The sequence below is a fragment of the Trifolium pratense genome, linkage group LG6 (genome assembly GCF_020283565.1).
Source record: "Trifolium pratense cultivar HEN17-A07 linkage group LG6, ARS_RC_1.1, whole genome shotgun sequence".
Lineage (NCBI taxonomy): Eukaryota > Viridiplantae > Streptophyta > Magnoliopsida > Fabales > Fabaceae > Trifolium > Trifolium pratense.
Window position 1 is genome coordinate 44,299,155 of NC_060064.1, and position 22,544 is coordinate 44,321,698.

The window sequence follows — 22,544 nt, forward strand, 5'->3', positions numbered from 1 at the left end:
TCCACATAGCCTTTTACATCTGACATATGCTCGTCAGATGTAAACATGCTGTGTAATATGTTATATTTGTACTAGTGATAATCCAATATTATTCATAATTAGCTTGGCAATGATGATGGATATATAGTTCCAAATACATATGTTTATATGTAGAGTCTTGAATCTTGATGATGATGTTTGGAATGGAGAAATTCATAACATTTATTGTTTGTTCTTTTATCATTTCGCATATTTTTATTGTTGTTTTTCAATAAAAAAATATGCCAAATGATAAAAGATTAAACAACATGTTAATTTTGTTTGTATCTCTCTCTACCTCCACTTGTGACTTAAAGGTTAAAAAGATAAGAGGTAAATAGAACTTTTAATATTTTTCAAAGTGATTTCATTTGTTGTATTAGATTTAGGTGATGTCATTTGTTTGTTGACGCATGTTTTAATTTTTAGCTTATTATGATTATGATAATCCAATGTAAAGAAAATCAATTTTGTACATTTAATTTGTTTAATTTTGTAAATTATTATAACTTTTTACTAAAATATAGAATATACTTTATATGTTATAGGCCACATTAATCTTGATCTCTGGAATTAATATTCTTCCTCCCGAGGCTCCTAGGGCCGGTGTGTGGCGTGTGAAGGTATGATTGAGTCGTCGATTCATCTATTTTTGAATTCTAATAATGCTTTCTTGGTGTGGATCGAAATCTTTAGAAGTTTAGAGGCATTGGAGTTGAGAACAGAGCCGGTCCCAAGATTTTGTAGAAGACAAATAAAATTTAGGTTGTCATGTGTTTATTTAGGTTGTATATATAAAGTGATTTTTCTTCCAAAAAAAAAGTGATTTTGTTTATAGAAAAAAATCATCATTTTGTAGGGGATTTCGGCTTTCCAATTTTAGGGATTTGTTTTGTTTTTTAGAGCAATCTTTGTATTAAATTAATGTTTTGACTTTTGAGAGCAATGTTTTTGCTTTGTTGCAGACTACACATCTTTTGGTCAAAAAAGATCAGCTTCACTACGAGGAAGACTTTTTATCAAATCCTTTTCTTCCACGAAGGATACTGCAGACAAGATTTGAATCGAATTTGGGAGATGTTGGATATGCCTTGAAATATTAGTTACAAGAAGTCAAAAATTTTTTTGTTGAATCTTTTGCATCTTTGCTGTTTTGGAGATTTTTTTGGGAAAAAATATATTTTCTTAGAGGACTCTGACTTGGATTTGTTTTATTTTAAAACCGATTTTTTATTAATTTTTTGGCATATATTTTTCTATAAATAGGAAGTGCTTTATTCATAGAAAAATTGAGGAAGAGAGTAGATATAGAGGCAAGGATTAGGGTTTTCCACCACACAAGGCTAGGGTTTTAGAGATAAAAAAGGTTTTCCCTCGGTACAACTCTAGGGTGAGCGAACTATATTTGTGGTACACCTTGTGAAACCCTTATCAAATTGAGTCTCTTGGCCACGAGAAGAGATTCAGGTTTTGGGTAGAATTAGGATTAATTCTTGTAACCCAATTGAGAATTTCTTTATAAAGTTACTCTTTGATATAGTGGAACGGAGGGGCTGCTCTCTCCCTCAAACTAGGTCATTGTTGGACCGAACTAGGTAAACAAATTATCGTGTTCTTTCTTCTCCTTTATCTTGTTTAATTTATCATTGTTATATTATTGCTTATCCGCTTGCTTTGGTTGCCGTTCTATTGCTCCACACATCAAGTTTCGTATTTGTGTGATTTTATCGAAGAATTCACAATAATTGGTGCGAGCGCCATGGGTTCTAAGTCGGATGTCGAGGGACTTTCCAAAAGCAATTTGGAATTATGGAAAGTGAAGATGGAAGCAACTTTAATGTTTGGGATGATGGATAAAACATGGAGTGTTGTTATCTGGTGCCTTGAAGATAGAGAAGAAGGTCGACCTGGAGAGGCGGTGGTAATAATACTCGACATCAGCCTGGAGAGGCGGTGCTAAGAATACTCGGGTTACTATCTGAAACAACAACGTTATTATTATCCGGAGGTGCTAGTGGAAGTTGGGAATCAGTGGAGTATTGAGTCATAGACGTTGGATGCTCCTATCACATGTGGACAAAGAATGAATATTTTGAGACTCTAGAGCTAATTGAAGGTGGAGTTGTTCATCTTGAAATTTGATCACTTCATGAAATTTGATCATTATTAATAGTGATCATGAGAAGTCTAATAAGGATATACATGTAGTACTAAATATGTCTTGTGTGGAATTGTAGAGGGGCTAGAGGCCATAACTTTCCTTCACTTATTTGAGATTACACGAGAATTTATCATATTGATTTCATTCGAGAGATTCACATCGGTGGTAACACAGCTAAAAAAAGTTATTAAGAAAATTGGTGGATAATTATGTTCGAGTTGATGCTGTTGGATTTTTTTAGGGGAATTTGGTGTCTTTGTCCTCCTATTACAATGATTTCTACTTCTCACCATTTTATCCATCTTAATATTAACGGAATTCACCTCCAGCTTGGTGTTTATCTATTGTATATGTTAGCCCACAACTTCGATGTTTAAAATTATTAAAAATTCTAACCATTGTCAACAGCACTCTTTAAAAGTAAAATTTTTTGACACGCCTCGTCTTTACGACTAAAATAATGACATGACTATTAAAGAGTAGCCCATGTATTAGCTTCTCTATCATAATATAATTCTTTTTCCATAAATTTATTTTGTTCTCTTACGTTTAAAAAGTATCGATTTTGTACCTTAAGTTTTCATTAGGTTTCAATTTAGTACTTTTTGTTAATTTTGTCAATATAAAATCATTTGAACTATATACTTGTCAGTGTGTGTCCACGTGTCTGTCCACATATGCAAACTGGTCGTGACAAAACTGACAGAAAGAACTAACTATTGCAAACGGTTAAAACGTAAGAGACCAAATTGATATGTTTTAAACGTAAAGAACTAAATTGAAATCCAAGGGTGTTTGTTTCATGGTTATAAAAATGATTCCCAGGAATATGGATGTTACGAATGGGTTTCCATGTTTGTTTTAAAGTTAGGAAATTATTTTCGAGGTATAAAATATTCCATGGAATAAAATAACTTCTCATTTCCCATGTTTTTATTCTCAAGGAAATGGGTGGAAATAAAATATGCCCATGAAGGTGTGAATAAAAATGAAGTAACCATCTAATAACTACACATATACCCCATGTTTGCAAATAATCCCAGGAATATCATAAATATTAACCAAACACTTTTTTTTAAAAATACCCAGAATTAAGATTCCAATTATTAATTCTTGGGAAGATTATTCCGGGACATAAATTTATCATCCTTGAATCAAACGTCCCCTAAAATAAACATAAGAGACCAAATATATAGTTAATCATTTTATTTTCTATTGTTTTAATCAAATCAATATCAATTAAGTCATTATTCTCAATATAAAAATAAAGATGATCATTAATAACTTATATTTTCAAATAACAACTTATATCCTCGATAAAATTTAAAATCTTTTTTAATACTAATTCAAGGTAGATCATCTATAAAATAATTCCAAATAACAACACATATCGTTAATAAAATTTCAAATATCTTTTAAGTATTGATTCACGGTAAGTTATCTCTAAAAGTGGTCTATATTAATTTTTTCCCAACTTTAAATACTTTTTTTGTTTTGAATGTACTCTTTTTTTTTTAATAACAACTTTATACTATTGTTAGTTCTATCAACTTTTGTTTAGTCCAAAAAAAAAAGTTTGTCTTTACAATATATAAAATATATTTTTGTCTTATATACTCAATACATTAATTTTTAATAGTTATTATGGTCAAAGAAAAGTCTCACTATATGCATATATAAATAATCCTCTATACTAGTATGTTATATGTACAAGATGAAGATGGCCGCCGGAAGAATACGTGTTCTCGCATTAGTATTTTTATTTGCTTTCTTCATCCTCACACCAGGTTAGAATACTAGACAAAATTATCTATTCATCATTTTTTGTTTTAACTAACCGATGCATCATTTTGTGTTGTTAACTAACCTATTCATCATATTTTGTTAAATTGATGATTGAAGTGATAAATTAATTTATAAGTGATATGTTCGAAGTTTAAATCTTATAATACGGACAATTTAATATTAATCCTAGCATTAATTATTTTAAAATGAGTTAAATATATTTTTAATCTTTATAAATACTTCAAATTTTATTTTTAGTTTCTATATTTTTTTTTGTAATTTTTGGTCTATCAAATATTTTCTATCACAATTTTTTATGCTTTTTATTCAACTCGTGTATATTATTCAAAATTTTGAATTTTTCGTGGTAATATTTAGTACACTATCGTAATGTCTCTTGCAAAAATTTATATTTTTTTTAACAAAGATATAAATTAAATATGCATTTTTAAGTTTTCTATGCAAAAAAAATCATAAATAATTTATTTTATGTTAAAAAATTCTAATTTTTTTTATGGGTGATATTTTTAGAATATTAAAAACATGAATACAAAAAATAATTAATTAAAAAATTTGAAAGTACACAAGAATTGACTGAAAAGTAGGGAACAAAAATTGTGACAGAAAATATTCGAGGGATCAAAAGTTGTTAAAAAAATTTATATAAATTAAAAACAAAATTTGAGATATTTATAAAAACCAAAAACTTATTTAAACTTTTTTTTTTACACAAAACTTATTTAATCCTAAAAAAAATTATATTTATATTTTTCATTTTTTACATACGAGATTAATGCCACATCCACGTGCATTGTTTGTGTATGCAGATGGAGTTGATGCAATTTGTAAATCTAATGAAGACTGTAGACCTGGATGTAAGCCAGGCCAACGCCCAAAGTGTCTTAGCGGGAGGTGTTGGTGTTTTAAATATCCACCGGCTGCTGCCGATGACATTTCTCATGGACTTCCATGATTGTTGTAAATTTACAATTAATGTTATTTTAATTAATAATAATACTATCAAATTGAAAATTTAGAAACTATTTTTCTTACAATGATATATATATATATATATATATATTCAAAATAATTATACAGGGATGAAATGTAAGCGAACATATATAAATGAAAAGTAGGCAGACAACAAACTGCGTTGTTAAACCGATGACAAAATTAAGATAATTTAGTAACTATTAAATCTTGTGATGCAATCATTGTATATGGATACCAATAATATATAATAATTAATATCAAATTGTTAAAATTTAAAAAATTAATGTGGTCTATGCTAGACCACTATAAAGTTGGTTCACCTTATAATTTTGGGGTTAAAAATTAACGGAAAGGACTAATGTGACAAACAGAGATATCTTTAAGGAACCAAAATAGAACGTTTATTCATTAAGGGACAAACGTAAAACCAAAAATTTATTTAAGAGACTAAAATACTAATTAAGCAATATATATATATATATATATATATATATATATATATATATATATATATATATATTGACTAAAACGATAACGATATTCATTCATTCCAATAATTGATATAATACATCAGATCCAAATACACATTCAACATCGCTAAAAACAAAAAGGATGAATCTGCGAACAAACTCACAGCATCCGTGTTAATAGCATACAACGGCAAAATGCCTACAAATAATAATATGATAAAAACTAAAGTCACCGAAATATCCATGCTTCCGGATCTGCAACGTTGATGTCCAAATCATTGATTGATTCTGCAATTGATTGAAAATGATCTTTCAATATGAACTAAACGAACACCGTAACAAGACGGAGAATTCAACAATGTCGTACCAAGACGACGATCAACACAAACGTCGCACTCAGACGACGATATCACACAAATAAAAAAGAAAAACAACTAAAAAACTTAATCTATGTGAAAAATCACTTATTTAGATTGAAAACAACAAGAAAAAAGGTGAAGAGGGGTGATTTTAGGCCAAATATGACCTAAAATCACCCCTAACTAGTAGAGGAAATAGAAACTCAGAGAAAAAGAAAATAGGGCCGGGTAGAGGAAGAGAAGAAGAAAATGTGTGTGTGTGTGTGTGTGTGTGTGTGTGTCACAAGACGAACACTCCAATAATGTCCTTTGTAGTTACGATTTGAGCTACACTTATGAGACTAGCAAAATATATTTTATCATTCTTATAAAAGTCAAATGTTTTTGGTACAATGGTCATTTATATAAATATTCTATTATTATTATTATTAATAATTTTTATGTCAATTTCAATACTTTTATTTTTTTATTTATTATACATTAATTTTTTAAAATTATAATTTTGCCGTGCAATATGATAAAATTATAAATATAATTTATATTTTTTTCTTCCCCCTTATCATTTAAGTTTAATATTCATGATAAAATATGAGCTCACATAACTCATAACCACTGATGTCTTTAAAAGTGGGATGATAAAAGTTAAACTAATTACATTGACAGTGAATATGATTTATGAAAAAAATTTAGAGAGGAAGAGGAAATATTAAGCGATAATGCAGATGAGAATATCCAAACATAAGAGTTATTTATTTTTTATTAATTAATTAATTTTTTTTTTTTAAAGTTCGGGCATGTGATCCAACTTTAGTTTTGGCCTTTTGGGGAGCCACTTATCTCAAACTTATTTAAGCTGTTTTTTGTTCCTAGTAATTTAGTTGCTAGAAAATTTCACCTTAAAGGTAAATAAATGAAGTGTTTGAAATTTGAACTCCGACTCTTGCATAATATATGCGATGTGTCTATCAACTGAGGTAAGCGACAAGTGGGGCTCTTTAATATTGTGAAATTTTCAACCTAAGTATTAGATATGTGGAAATTTTTAATATGAATTAATTTTGTAAATGGTTTATTGTGGACTGGTATTTAAAATTCTATCAACGATATATGTTGTTGTTTGAAAGTATGTATTAATTGTCATCTTCATTTTTAAGATTGAAATAATGATTTTATTGATACCGATTTGATTAAAACAATATAAAATAAAGATGTAAGTCTTATTGAAATGACGTGAATTATCATTATTTTTGCCATAATGAGAGTCATAATTTTATTTTTATTTTTATTTTTATTGTTAAGGAGTATTATCGACAATCTTTAGAATTTCTGATAATTTTAAACAGAATCCACGGTGAACCACTTATAAAAATAGTTCAGTATAACATTTAGTTTAGATATACTCTAATATACACATATATACACATCAAACATAAAAGATTACATACTCTATTACCAAATATGTGGGTTGAGGTCAAATTTTGAAAGACTATATATCCAAAACTTACATTGTTGGATAGTGGTACCCTTAGGCAAAGCCCTCTCCAATATCCAACTTACATTGTTCTGTTACTTCTTTGGCTGGCTCCACTTCTGGCACGACAGATGGTATAAGTAGAAGATTTTTTCTAGTAACACTCCTAATTTATCCACCCACACCTCAAAAAGACTAAAATATCCCTATTTTAAATTTTAATTCTCCAACATCCCCATATTCTTCGTCTCTTTAATATGTTCTCGTTCCATATTTTCTCAACCTTTTCATCTTCTCTTCACTTCATCTTCACTTCCTTCATTCATTCAATCAAACATTTTTCAAGTACATATAAACCCATTCAAGGCTTGTAGTACTTATTGAAAGTTTGAACCATTGTTCCCACGATTAAACCCATTCAAGGCTTGTGCTTGTCGAACTACTCCAATTCGTCTATAATGTATTATTGTAGAAAAAACTTTAAAGCAGCCATTAATGGCAATAGGTAAAAGCAAAATATGATAAATTTTTCCTCTCAGTGAATGGGCAAAGATGGATTATACTAGATAGGTACTACTTCTTTGGTAGATACATATCACCGTCACATATCAAAATTTCCACAAACTTTGCCGAGTGCTATTTTCAAAGATTTTTTTTCATACGTGAATTGAGTTTGCAAACTTATAAATGAATTCAATTCACATAACACATGAACTTACAATTTTTAAGATAAGTACGTGAATTTGATTTCACGTACATTCACTGACACACCCAGAAAATAAAATGAAAAGTAAGAATAAGGGCAGTATTGATATTGTCATTAAATTTAAAATAAATTTGGGTGTAACTAGGTATTTTTGGGGTGTTACTAGAAAAAATCTAAGTAGAATCTTCATCATATTGTGAATTTGAGCAACTTGAGAAGCAACGACGGTGGTTTCACCAACTTTATGCACTCTTGTGGACTTCTTTGCATGTCCAATCAAGTGTTTCTCTTACCGTTGGACACTGATAAGTGTTTGCAGTGATACTCTCAATGAGTACAACACTAAATTGTCTAAGGTCAAACTGTGGATCTTTTTTTTTACAACACTAAAAAAATGCTCCATATAGTTTGCAGCATTTGAAAAATCACAAGCTTGAATTCAAAATGTGCAGCAGGGATGTCTAGCCTACACCATTTTGGTAGGGAATCATCCAAGACGAGTGCAGATTGATGTGTACGTAACTGCACGAGAGTCAGTTTGACTTAGCTGGAACTTCTTGGGTGTAAGGAAATTTCTCTATAATTGAAGGGGAAGCAATTGCCTTGCTAGAAGCTAGTAAGAAATTGGATCGAATAGGGATTACTACTGTCATATTTAAAACCGACTCTAAATTTGTATTGGATGCAATTCATCGCCAGAGTGTCTTAATTTAGCTCTATAATTTTCAAGATTAAGTATGTGTTGTCTTTAGATTCAAGCTTCAAGGTGACGTTTATAAAGAGACATCCGACTTTTATGGCCCACTTTATTGTTTCATGAAATAATATAAGATTGTTTTTGTAAAAAAATTACAAAGAAAATTAGTGAATAACATCGACATTTATGACCCAAAACCATGAAAATAATGATAATTTTTTTTTTGACTAAATGAAAATAATGATAATTTTGGTTTGTGGAAATTTAAAAGCTCATCCAATTAAAAATTGCCTTTTTATTTTATTTTATTTTATTTTCTTGTGATTTTTTTACTTTTTCCTCCTCTCTTAAACTAAAAACGCAAAATCAATTCCGAATATTTTCTATAACAAAAAAGAAAATATGTTGAAACTGACCCATTATATATATTCTCAACCCTACTACTTATTTCACATTTTACATCATCCATTGCTCTGTTCGTTAGCCGCATAACACAGCCGCGTAACACAAAAACCCTACCTTTTCTGCACTTGTACATTATGACTTCGTCGTGTGATCCTATAAGATCATCACCCTAAGGTACTTATTTTGCTTCTCTTTATTTTATTTCTAGCTTCCATTTTCTCGTGTCTCTTTTTCATCTATTTTTCATTTTTCAGATCGATGTTGTATTATTGTTGAAATTTTAGTACTTCGAAACTTTATATTACTTTTTAGTGTATTTATCGACTTTGTGTGAATGATACATTGTTATACAATTTGGTGCAATCAAATGATTTGAAGGGTTTAATGGGAAAAAAACTATTGTTCAAACTTAGGCTTTTTCTTGCATTTCAGTTTATTTATCATTTATAAAATTAAAATCTAATCGAGCAATTTTTTTAAAAAATGTTTGATGTATTAACTATATGATGGAGGTGATTATTTATGACTTCCAACATAGTTGGGATGTCTAATTTTTCCTTGATATCTAGATACTCTTGATTTCTCAAAAAAAAAAAAAAAGGTTTTTTCTTGCATTTCAATTTATTTATCATTTATTTACAAAATTAAAATCTAATCGAACAATTTTTTTACAAAAAGGTTTGATGTATTAACTATAGGATCGGTGATTACGGATGTCAACATAGTTGAGATCTCTAATTTTTCTTTGATGTCTAGATACTCTTGATTTCTCAACAAAAAAAAAAGAAGGTTTTTTCTTGCATTTCAATTTATTTATCATTTATAAAATTAAAATATAATTTAACATTTTTTTTTTAAAAAAAAAATGTTTGATGTACTAACTATAGGATGAAGGTGATTAGGGGTACCGATATAATTTTCCATAGATGTTTAAATGTTGTTAATTGATAAAAAAAAAAAAAAATTAACTAGAGGAGTATATGGGTGAAAATGGATAAAACCATGGTTTGTGGACATTCAGCTTGTTAAAAAAAAAAATCTTGTACAAAAAAAAAATACTTCCAATAAATGTAACTATTCCATGGTAATTAACTTTTTATTCAACGGTTAAAAAAAACAAAGCAGTAAGTATTCGCGCGCACCGACCAAACGGTGTCTTTTTCAAATTTCATTTCTAAGATTCCTCAATACCTATGTTTCTTTGTTCATAAATTGATCTTTTGAAAATAACTTCAAACAGTGTATTTTTCTTTTCCTCTCTTAAGTCATTAGGGCTTTTCTTTGTCCTTGGTATCTTTTTGGGTGCTAAGCAAGCACCCACTTCATTGCTTTGAAAAGACAAAGGTAAGATTTTTTCACTTTCACTTATTTTAAATCGAAAGCATGTTTGGCGTCTAACATGCTCGTAAGATGTCTAATATTCTTTGTGTTTGGATCTATTTTCTTAAATTATTACTCGTGTCTATATGAAGTTGGTGTCGTGTCTGATGCTCATTTATTTCCATTGCTTCATAGTTAGTTTGAATTTTGATGATTTTTTTAATTTGATTAATGTAGATTCATCAGAGAATATGGAAGAAGTTATGATGGATATCGATGAACAACAGATTATACCTGATCCTCTTCCATTTGCTAGAAGGTTAGTTATTTTATTTTATATTTTTTAATTGTTTTTTTCAAAAAAATCCCTTTTCCATTGTAATGTCATATATATGGATTGATGATTTAGGTTGTTGACGCTGTTGTTTTTTGTGTGTAGCTATCAGCTTGAAGCACTGGAGCAAGCAGTTCGGGAAAATACGATAGTGTACCTGGAAACAGGGTCCGGGAAGACATTGATAGCTACCATGCTTCTCCGAAGCTATACTTGTCACCTTCGGAAACCTTCTCCATACATTGCTGTCTTTTTAGTTCCGAAAATTGTATTGATTACACAGGTATGCTACTTTGATCTCTTCTATGATAGAAGCCATAACGATGAATGATTTTTATGTGACGGTTGAGGATTCACTTTGTTTGTTTTGTTCACTTGTCTAGCAAGCTGAAGTCTTGAGAAACCATACTGATTTAAACATCGGAATGTATTGGGGAAACATGGGTCGTGACTGTTGGGACGAAAATATGTGGAAAGAAGAGATGCAGAAACACGAGGTGACGGGGTTTTTGAATTTCTACCGCGACTAATAGATGTCTTATAATTTTATATTAATATTAATCTTGTTACAGGTGCTTGTCATGACTCCTGCAATATTGCTTTCTTGCCTGAGGCATAGCTTTATCAAACTGAATATGATAAAGGTTTTAATAATGGATGAATGCCATCATGTTTCGGGTGATCATCCATATGCTTGTATCATGAATGTAAGTCTTATACCCTTTACATTCTTTATTTTAACTAATGTTGTCAAATAGCGGCGCTATAGAGGTATAGTGGAAATTGAGAGTTGCTTTTGTTTGACTACGTGCAGGAATTTTATCATCATGAATTAAGATCAGGTACCACTGAGCTTCCTCGAATTTTTGGGATGACCGCATCCCCAGTTAAGTCGAAAGGTATAAGCCTAGAGAAAATTTCTTTTAATTTATTTACATTTCTTGCTTTTTCGTGCTTAATTATTTATCTGTGTTAGTTTTTTATTTATTTAATATATTCGATTTCTTTTTTCTTCACTTTTATTTTTTAATCCAGCTGCGAATTCTGAGTCGACCTTATCAGAAAAAGTTTGGGAACTAATGACTCTAATGAATTCAAAGGTTGTTTTTATTGTCATTCTCTTTATATACATGTATTGTATTCACCGGGAATACTTTATCCCTATATCTTTTCTGAAATATCTTTTTGCATTGAAGGTTTATACACGTCTAAGTGATGTTGTCATCTCAGAGTCTACCTTAAAATTCCGGTATTATCATAAGAAAAATGTGATTTTCGATTCGCTGTGCAAAGAAGTATCCAAAAAACTCAACGAATTAAAACAACAGGTGTGTGCATTTAATCAAATCATTCAAATGTATGCTCTAAAAATTGATTATTTTGTTGAAATGGGTGCATTTTGTTCTTCAGCACGAGCTTTCTGTGACAAGTTTGGATTTTACCGCGGATTCTGTCAAATCTGTAAACAAAAAAATTTCAAAGATTTTGAAATCCTCAATATCTTGCTTAGGACTACTTGGTGTTTGGTTCGCTTTGAAGGTTCTTTCCCTTTTGCTACCGCGACTTTATTATGGAAACGTCGTAGGTTCAAATATGTAACATTAACTGTTTTTTTACGTGATAGGCTATGGAGACGTCGTTATTTTCCATTGAACCTTTCTCAGCAGGGTATCCCATTGTGAAAAAATTTATTTCGGCTAGTACCTTGACACTGCAAAGTTACATACCATCTGGTAATGATTCTATAAGCATTGAGAAAATGTGAGATTTTAATTAAATCTTTTGTTACTTTCTTTAATTAATTTTAGAAAATTTCTTGTTACTCAGATCCTCAATGGACTATTGGCGAAAATATGAATTCCGACATGGAAATGGGGCTAATGACTTCGAAAGTGTCCTGTCTTATTGACTGTCTACTTGAGTACAGGGGTGTTACTGAAATGCGATGCATAGTTTTTGTCGAAAGGGTTATTGCAGCTAGGGTTCTTGAGATTCTATTGAACATTTTGCTTCCGAAATACAATAGCTGGAAGGTTAGACATATTGCTGGAAACCGTAGTGTATCGAAAACCCATACTAGGAAAGTTCAAGATGAAATTGTGGAAGAATTTCGCAAGGGATTGGTATGCTTCTTTCTTAGATAATATCCATTGTGTTGTAATTTTAATAAGTAAATAAATACTATTACTTATTAAATAAATATTTTAATTTGCAGGTGAACATCATTGTTGCGACATCAGTTCTCGAGGAGGGTTTAGATATTCAAAGTTGCAATTTGGTTATTAGATTTGACCTACCTAAAACCGTGTGCAGTTTTGTACAGTCCCGAGGCCGTGCTAGAATGCAAAATTCAGATTACATATTGATGTTAGAGAGGTAACTATTGTGTTATTGTAATATAAAATTTATTTGTTTCATTCAAAGTAAAATTTCTCATAAAACCTTCTTATTTTGTTCCAAAATTACAGCGGCGATTTAGCTTCACATGCTCGAATAGAAAAATACATTGCTAGTGAGGAAATGATGAGGAAAGAGTCTTTGCATTATTCTTCCCTTCCATTTGAGAGTGTTGAAAATGATCGACTTGGTGAGCATGCTTATCGTGTTGCTAGCACTGGAGCTGTTGTTAATCTTAGTTCGAGCATTAGTTTGATACACTTATATTGTGCACGGCTCCCTTCAGATGGGTTAGTTCGTCTATTGCTGCCCTTATTCCATAGTAATTTTTCTTCGTTTAATGAACCTTGAGATATGCTTTCTTTTGCATAAATCTGGTCCGGTAAATTTTTTTTGTCCCGTTCATCATTCATCTCGTTTGGTTTTTTAAACTTTTAGGTACTTTAAACCAAATCCGAGGTGGGATAAACAAGAAGGAATATTGTATCTTCCTAAGAGTTGTCCTCTAGAGGCTATTCATGTACAAGGTGACCCAAAGTTCTTAAAGAATATTGCATGCCTTGAAGCATGCAAACAACTTCATAAGATTGGAGCTTTGACGGATAATCTCGTTCCTTCTATTCTCGTTGAAGAAGCAGAGGCGGAGGAATTTGGTAAGTTCTCTCGCCTTCTATTCATTTTTACTTTTAATATAACTACAAAATATTATGTTATTACTCGTAGTATATAAAATTGTTATAACGCATTGTCCACACAGCTAGACAGTGGGTATTAATTTTAAACAATTCACAATAAATTTTTTTAATTTTATAGACAGTTTAGTCGTGAGTAAGTCGTAGGTACTTTAAAAATTACCCACAACAATGAGGCCGTGGAGACTTATTTGTCGGTAATGAAAGAATTTCCTTTAGTGTATATTGCCTTTCATTTTTCACATTACTTGAATGTAGAATTCTATTTAACCATATAATAATTCTTTGAATGACATCAACATAAAAAAAAATTACAGTGAATGAACCGTACGATGAGGAACAGCCGAGTTATGTACCATCTGAATTGGTCAATCGTGTGTCGAACAATAGTAACACAAAGTACTATTGTTATTTGATGGAGCTAAAACAAGATTTTAGCTATGGTATCACTGTGCAAGACGTCTTTCTTGCAACTAGAGTCAAGCTTGACCCTGAAATCGGATGCATGCAATTCAATATGTGTTTCGATAGAGGTAACTTGCATGTAAACTTCAAATACAACGGAAGCATTAACCTCTCACAAAATCAGGTATCTCTCTAGTATTCCTTTAATTGTATCCGACATATTTGCAAGTGTTAGGAAATGTCGTCAATACAATTATGATTATTTTATTTTTTTCATATTTCAGGTTCTTTTTTGTAAAACATTTCAAGTTAATATCCTCGGAATTCTTATGAATTCTAAAATCGATAAGGAATCAAATCTAGGAAAATCTTGTTTGGAAGATGATCTTCAAATGGATTATCTTCTACTCCCATCTACTGTAATAGATGATAAATTAGTTGTTGATTGGTCAACAATTTGTTCGATAGATCCATATAACCTCCGGTGTCTGCAAAACGAAGCCCATATATGGACTACAGAGAGTTCAGTTTGCCGTTGCAAATTGCAGAATGCTTTGATTTGTACGCCACATAATGGCCGTACGTACATCACCACTGATATATTGGATTTGGATGGAAACTCAACTCTAGAAGTAGGGAATGGTCAACGTACTACGTACAAGAAGTACTATGGACAGAAGTAAGTTATATTTTTACACAGTTATACGCAGTTTTTAATCACATCAGTTAAATTTATTCTCTAAGTTAATCTATATACTGATGCATTGTTCTAATTATCCTCTTATGAATTTCAGGTATGGCATTCAATTACATTTTGAACATCAACGCCTACTTAAAGCAAGACAAGTTTTTGCTGTAAAAAATTATTCTCATGGCCGCAGAGAAGCGAAAGACAGAGGTTTAAGCTTTAATTTGTTTTTTCGATTCCTTAATCGTTCCTTAGAGGCACAAAAGATATAGTTTCTTCTTTTATCACTGTGTAATCTTATCTTAATCTTGTATTTTTCTTTTTCAGATATGAGCAAGAAGGCCTTTGTGGAATTACCTCCTGAACTATGCTCTATAATCATGTCTCCGATTTCTGTTAGCACAGTTTATTTGTTTTCATTTATTCCATCTATCATGCATCGAGTTGAGTCATTGCTTGGAGCTTTCAACTTCATGAAGATGTATTTGGTTCATTGTACCCACAACAGGATTCCAATATTCAAGGTGTGAACATAAGTTGAATAGATTGAGAAAAAATTTGGTTTCGAACTTTCTCCACTTGCATTTTTTCGTTAATTTGTCTTGGACCTCTTGGTGGAATGGTATCCGAATGTTTGATTTTTTCTTTTCCAGTCATTTTAAAGATATTTGCACTGATCATGGTATCTACATTTTGCACTGTAGGTCTTGGAAGCAATGACTGCAAAGTCATGCAATGAGACCTTCCACTACGAATCGCTAGAAACACTTGGCGATTCTTTTTTGAAATATGCTGTTAGTCAACAGCTTTTTCATATGTATGAAAATCTGCATGAGGGTCTTCTTAGTGTGAAGAGGGAGAAGATCATTTCTAATGCTTCCCTTTGTAAGTTAGGTTGCGGTTCTGGACTTGCGGTATTCTATCTCTCCCTCTCTTTCATAATATATTATACTTAAAAATTTGGACCAGGATTGCACACAGTTCTGGATTGAATCTCCGCCATCGATTTCAAATTGCACTGTTCAGATCATAATACTGAAAAATAATCTCAGCCGCTGATTTGAAATCGGACGGCTCAGATCAAATACTGCGTCCTGCAGGAAATTCATTTCGCAATAATTTAAGCTTTATATATCTTATAATGATGATGTCTTATGAACTTATAATTATGTTTGTATTTTTTGGCTATTGATTATATATAATGTATTAATTCTGTTATTGAAAGTCTATTCTTCGGAGTTGCAGGGCTTCATACGGACTGAATCGTTTGATCATAAGAACTGGATCATTCCTGGAGCTAAACCAAGGGGTTTTAAATTAGAAGTGATTTCTAACAAGGGAGCACAAGTTTATACCCGAGAAACTCGAAAACTGAAAAGAAAAGTTGTTGCTGATGTGGTTGAAGCACTGATCGGTGCCTTCCTCAGCGCTGGTGGTGAGATGTCTGCCTTGATGTTTATGGATTGGGTGGGAATCAAAGTTAATTTTAAATTTTCACCGTATGAGAGGCAATGGAATGCTATTCCCGAGAATGTTCTTAATGTCGCTTTCTTACAATCCATATTGAACTACTCCTTTAAGGACCGTTCTCTGTTAGTAGAAGCTATGACTCATGCTTCATACATGCTGCCCGAGGTTCCCAGATGCTATCAGGTACATAATGTTTTATAATTTTCTTCGACTCTATATATATATATATATCAATTATGTTTTCGTCTTATAGTTTTGTCTCATTTTTTGTATGATATTTTCCTTTCCGTGCAGCGTTTGGAATATTTAGGGGACGCAGTGTTGGATTATCTTATCACAGTGCATCTGTACAAAGAATACCCCGGCATGTCACCCGGGATGTTAACAGACATGAGGGCGGCCTCTGTCAACAATGACTGTTACGCGAGGTCTGCCATAAGGGTTCAATTGCATAAACATGTACTCCATACCTCGCAGGAGTTACATAAACATATTGCAGAGACACTTAGTAAATACAACGAACTATCTTCATCGTCAACTTTTGGATGGGAGTCCGAGGCTTCATTCCCCAAGGTTAGTCGAAGTAATTGTGATCAAAATATTAGATGTTTACATTTGTAATCTATGTAGCACCAAAACTTTAGATTGAAAGTGTGTATGGTGTCTGACATCGATATTACTCCGACATACCAATTACTTTATTATTGGTGTGAACATGTCAGTGTTTGTGGCGTGTCTGGTATTCATGTTTGTGCATTTTTCTTTGATGTGAATGTGACAATCAAGGAAATGGATTACATGCAGTCACACAGTCACCGAGTTTTTAGCCGTCTAATTAAAATCAGATGGTCTAAAAAAAGAAAATATAATTTTTATTTAATAATTTAAAAAACACTGATTTTTAAATCAGGACAGTCTGATCTTAATCAGGCAGTCCTTAACGCCTGACTGCAGACTATGCATCTTGACTAATCTGAATCAGGATCCGATAATCAACTAGGATGAGTAAATTGTTACACCAATTAAGATTGTTCCTATTGTTGCTGCAGGTACTTGGCGACATCATAGAGTCTCTAGCTGGTGCTATACTTGTGGATTCAGGATACAAGAAAGAGGTTGTGTGGCAATGCATAAGGCCACTTTTGGAACCACTTGTGACACCTGAAACATTAACGATCCATCCCGTTCGAGAATTAGTCGAACTGTGCCAAACAATGAATTATAGCATGGAGAAGAGATTGTCCTGTAAAGATGGCGTTACTACTTGTGGAATCAATATAACTGTGGATGGAGTAATTCATCAATATGAGTACATAGGTTCTACTGATAAAAAAACAGCCACAAGAATAGCATGCAAGAGAGCTTTGAATTCCTTGAAGTTGAAGGAAACACAAGACAAGTGATATACTTAACTTGTGTAGTATATCTTATGAATTGTAAAAACACAAGGATGTGACTATTATACTAGTATTTTTTATCACAATTTTTCAGACATAAATAACATGTGTGTGCTAAGTTTTTTATTAATAAAAATACATTAACATTAAAAAAGTATAGAAAAGTGTGTTACTAGGCATGGCAATGGGTACCCGCGGGTACGGTTTTTACCTTCCTCGTTCCCCATACCCGAATCATTGATAAATACCCGTTCCCCGCCCATTACCCGATGGGGATAAAAAATTGAACCCAATCCCCGTCCCAAATGGGTTCGGGTATACTCAAATGGGTTCGGGTATCCCCGAACCTTGCCCTGCCCTGCTGAACCTTACCCGAACCCAAAATTTTCCTAAACGCTGACATTCATACAATACAAAAAATTTCAAATAATAAAGTACAAACCAAAATTTCAATGCATTAAACATACAAATGAAATGATATTCCAAAATATCAAACCAAAATTATCAAAACCATAAAATAGTACCGGTACAAACCAATATTCCAAAATATAGTAATTTTATATAAACCGGCGGGTTCGGGGACGGTTTCGGGGTGGGTACCAATATCTCCGTTACCCGCCCCATCCCCATGTTTTGAAATCGGGGAAAATCCAAACCCGAACCCAAACCCAGTCAAATCGGTTTTTCCCCGTCAAACTCGGGATGGGTTCGGGCGGGTACCCGCGGGTACAGGTTCTGTTGCCATGCCTATGTGTTACTTCGCTCTTAGATGATTCATGATCCTCTTAAACAAGGTGTGTCGAGTGTCGACTAAAGAAGGCCCTGTTTGGGCTAAAGCAGTCCCCTTAAGGAGATGTTTTTTCTCTAGGTCTTCCATGTATTTTTTATACCAACAAATATTCTAGTTTTGTCCTTGATAAAAATTTTGGTTCGCAGAAATAGAAGTTTTTTCTAGTTCAAATTTAGGAAAAATTTCGGTTAGCAGAAACCGAATTTTTTTTTCAAGGCAAAAAAAATTCGGTTCGTAGCAACCGAAGTTTTTATTGAAGGGCAAAAAAGTAAATTTCAGAAAAGGAAAAGAACCATGAGGGCCTGAAGAGAAAACATCCCGTAAGGAACTACGGGAAAATTGAGTGTGGCGGAGCCACATGGAGATGAGGGGGTTCACTTCACATGCACCCCTGGATTTTAGACTTTTTAACCTATTTTTCTACTGTTATTCAATTTGCACCCCTCATATTTTTACTTTGCACCTATAATTGCACACTTTGCTTTTTGCACCTATTATTGACACTGCGCTATTAGAATTAAAATAGAAACTTGACCATGGGAATGGAACATAAGTCTGGAAATAGACACATAAAAGTAATGTATCCACTAGGATAGCACATAAATAATGTTAAAATTGGGAAATTTATTATATATAGCTATAACTTTGTTATACTACACCTTGAAAAAATTGCAAAGATTAAGAAAGTGAAATATAGTATTAAATTGGTTAACAATTCATATTTGCTTTTATAATTTTATCTTTTAAGAGAGATAATGAGTTGATTTTTTTTATAGATTATAAAAAAAGATGCACTATAATTAAGAGTATGTTGATAAAAAAGTAATTAATATTCTTAAAAATTTGAAATAGGTCTTATAAAAAGAGACGGTGAAAAATCTCAAAAGATCTTAGGGATGAATATAGTATATTATATAATTTTGCTTGCTTTAAAATTTAAATATAATACTTGATAATTTGACAAATCTCAATTTGATTGTGGCAATCTTACCAAACTAATATGTTCTTCATCGGTTTAATTTTGTTCAAATTTCGTAAGATTTTTTTTTTTTTTTAAGTTGAACCCACTAATATTTAAATTAAATTTTAGGTTAAATTGCATTTTTAGCCCCCTATATTTCAGAAAATTGCAATTTAGACCCCTTATGTTTCAAAATAGCATTTTTGACCCCCTATCTTTATCCCTTTTGCAAAAGTTCAATTTTGACTAAATCAAAGCTGATGTGGCAAGTCACTTAAGTGACTTGGCTGGCGACGACATGGAGTATTTGGCGTACGCGTAATAACATTATTTTTAAAGGAGACTGTGTCAACATATCATCTTTAGTGGAGCAAATTGTTTATTTTTCTTGGTTTTGGTTTATAGGCCGAACAGAGAACAATGTTAATTTAGTTTTTTCTGAATGGCGTAATAATCCTTTATATTGTTTTCAACGCATCTAAAGTGATCTATTCTGAATTGTAAGGGTTGAGTACCCCTTGTACTCCTTATAATTCATTTTTTTGCTTATAAAAAAAAAAGTCACTTAAGTGACTCAGCTGTCACACCAGTTTTTTTTTTGTTATCTTTTTTTTTGTCATCTTATAATTTAAAAAAATATATATACAAAAGGTGATATATAGTAGTCCACTTCAATCCATGGCGAAACATCTTCTTTACATCTTTTACTATTTCGGCACATTATAATGCCAAGAGAAAGAAGAAAGTCACTGTATGGTAGTTTAGTGTTTAGCAAAACTCAAATCAAATGGTTTTTGTTTACGAAATCTTTTGTTAGTACAGCAACCTCGGAAAATTTTCAATTTGATTAATTCATTCAACGTGACATGAAACAGTGTACACTGTTAATCCAATTTATATTCTCATCTCAACGTGACTCTTCCATCCCCTTTTGTATATTTTTTTATTTATTCTTTTAAATTATAAGATGACAAAAAAATAACAAAAAAAAAAACTTGGTAGCTGAGTCACTTTGGCAGCTGAGTCAGTTAAGTGACTTGTCACATTAGCTTTGACATGGTCAAAATTGAGCTTTTGCAAAAGGGATAAAGATAGTGGGTCAAAAGTGCTATTTTGGAATATAGGGGGCCAAAATTGTAACTTTTTGAAACATAGATGGCTAAAAGTGCAATTTAACCTAAATTTTAATAGTTTGCACCCCTCGATCAAGGTCTGGCTCTGCCACTATGAGTGACAGTCGATATTCGTCGCTAATGTCAATAACCCCATAGGTATGTCTTCTGGACTTTGATTGACACCGGTCTCAAGTGTCAACTATATAAGGGGCCTACTTGCGGTAAAAAGATTCCCTGCTGCCAGATTATCACACTGTTACACGCAGTAATTGATAGTGGTCGTTCGATAAAAAATCAACAGTTGTGATCAATATTGCCGAAAAGACACAGTTTTAATCTAAATTGTCCGATCTGACATTGACGGTTGAGATCAAAAACAGTGTGAAACTGTGTGATTTTTCTACGGCAACAAATCTTAATCCCTACTTGTGAGTTGTGACACCTTTTAGTAGGTCACTTGAAACACTTGACTATAAGTGTTTCGGTTCTACCTACAGTTGTGACTGTAGGTATTGACCGTAGGTAAAAATCACATTGCAAGCAAATATATAACTTTTGCCTACGGTTTTGTCTGTCACTATAACTAATTATTATTGTAAATTTATTTTATATTATAAATTTAATTTCAGCAGTGAATTCATCACTATATAGCATAACATATATCTACATGAGCATCTAATTTCATCAAAATTAGAGAAACCAATATTAAACCATCCCTTCAAAAACATATCCCATCTTCTAAGTTAAAGCCATATAGAATAGAACCATGATTCAAATTTCTTACAAAACTTCAGCAATTAATTAACACATATATATACCTAGAACCATCATATCCTGGACTAATTTCAAAATGAATTCAAATGTTGTACTCTTTAATCTCTCATTCACCCACAAAACAAGAGATCTTACGATCACAGACGAAAAATAAGATCATCAATTAGAAACAGAAAAATAAAAGCTAAGACAAATATAAATACAATGGATAAATGCAAGTATTGGGCAAATGTTGCTAATAGTAATTGGATATATATGCTTATCAAACTAGAGTTAGGATCCTCTCCATTTCCAATTATTTCCATTTCCTCCATTATTATATAGTTTTGGGAATATAAATGCAAAAATGTGACATCAAGTGGGTCCAAATGTCATTTATACACCCCAAAATATTCAAACTATGACCCCTGCATGCAGGAATCTTTATAAGGGCAGACTGTAGGGTGACAAGTATAACTTTGACAATGCCGCAGTCCACAAAAATGTGTCAATATTCAAATCTCATGCATATTATTCAAATCTCGCACCATTAGATCAAATTTATAGCGGCTTAACTAATATTATTATTATTATATTTATTAAAAATAAATAAAAAAGAAATTCAGTCTAGATTTTATCCATATATGTCCAAAAAAATTGCTAAAGTCAACCATGTCAAAAATGTCTTTTTTATTTACTCTTAATAGTTGTTTGTAAGAAAAAAAATTGTTTCAATTTTTTATACATATACAAAATAAAATTTCTACATGACTATTGGAACATCAATAAATTCTTTAAATTCATGTATCATCGTTCTACTTAAGCGCATCTGTATGTCTTCAAGAATTTCAAGGTACTTCCTTTGTTGCTCATTTAGTTTTCCAAATTTACCCTTTATAGTTGAACCTCCATATGTATCATTTTTCTCGTTTTCTTTTGAAAACCATTCCGTCATATTGATCTCTGTCTTCATAAGTTGTGGAATTTTACACAATTTTTTTCTCCTAGTAGAACAATTTTTTTTCTTCTTCTCTGGCGCCTTCGATGTTGAACCTATCACAACCTGTAGGAAAAAAATTTCATGTTATTGTAATGTTTGAAACATACAATTCTTCATATAATTCACTGTTTGGAATGTTAAATATAATGTACATTGT

The 22,544-nt window shown here is 31.7% G+C and overlaps 1 protein-coding gene across 1 annotated transcript; it reads left to right on the top strand.

Annotated features, from left to right (window-relative positions):
• The first annotated feature begins 1,777 nt into the window (after nucleotides 1-1,777).
• LOC123892338 (endoribonuclease Dicer homolog 2-like) lies at nucleotides 1,778-17,774 on the top strand. Its single transcript, XM_045942128.1, has 22 exons — nucleotides 1,778-1,919; nucleotides 10,623-10,704; nucleotides 10,825-11,002; nucleotides 11,103-11,216; nucleotides 11,292-11,426; nucleotides 11,534-11,618; nucleotides 11,755-11,819; nucleotides 11,916-12,047; nucleotides 12,130-12,258; nucleotides 12,344-12,452; nucleotides 12,547-12,842; nucleotides 12,935-13,095; nucleotides 13,188-13,406; nucleotides 13,555-13,769; nucleotides 14,126-14,397; nucleotides 14,498-14,892; nucleotides 15,008-15,117; nucleotides 15,229-15,425; nucleotides 15,606-15,815; nucleotides 16,147-16,554; nucleotides 16,666-16,944; nucleotides 17,421-17,774. Exons 1-22 carry the CDS (start codon nucleotides 1,778-1,780, stop codon nucleotides 17,772-17,774), a joined length of 4,287 nt encoding a protein of 1,428 aa, XP_045798084.1.
• Nucleotides 17,775-22,544: the final 4,770 nt, after the last annotated feature.

What these genes read in the sequence shown, in the direction of transcription:
- LOC123892338 (XM_045942128.1), top strand. Translation starts at nt 1,778, where the DNA reads ATGGGTTCTAAGTCGGATGTCGAGGGACTTTCCAAAAGCAATTTGGAA. An exon ending in GTGTTTGGTTCGCTTTGAAG is followed by an intron (nt 12,259 to 12,343) that starts GTTCTTTCCCTT and finishes TTTACGTGATAG; the next exon opens with GCTATGGAGACGTCGTTATT. An exon ending in AGGTTCCCAGATGCTATCAG is followed by an intron (nt 16,555 to 16,665) that starts GTACATAATGTT and finishes CTTTCCGTGCAG; the next exon opens with CGTTTGGAATATTTAGGGGA.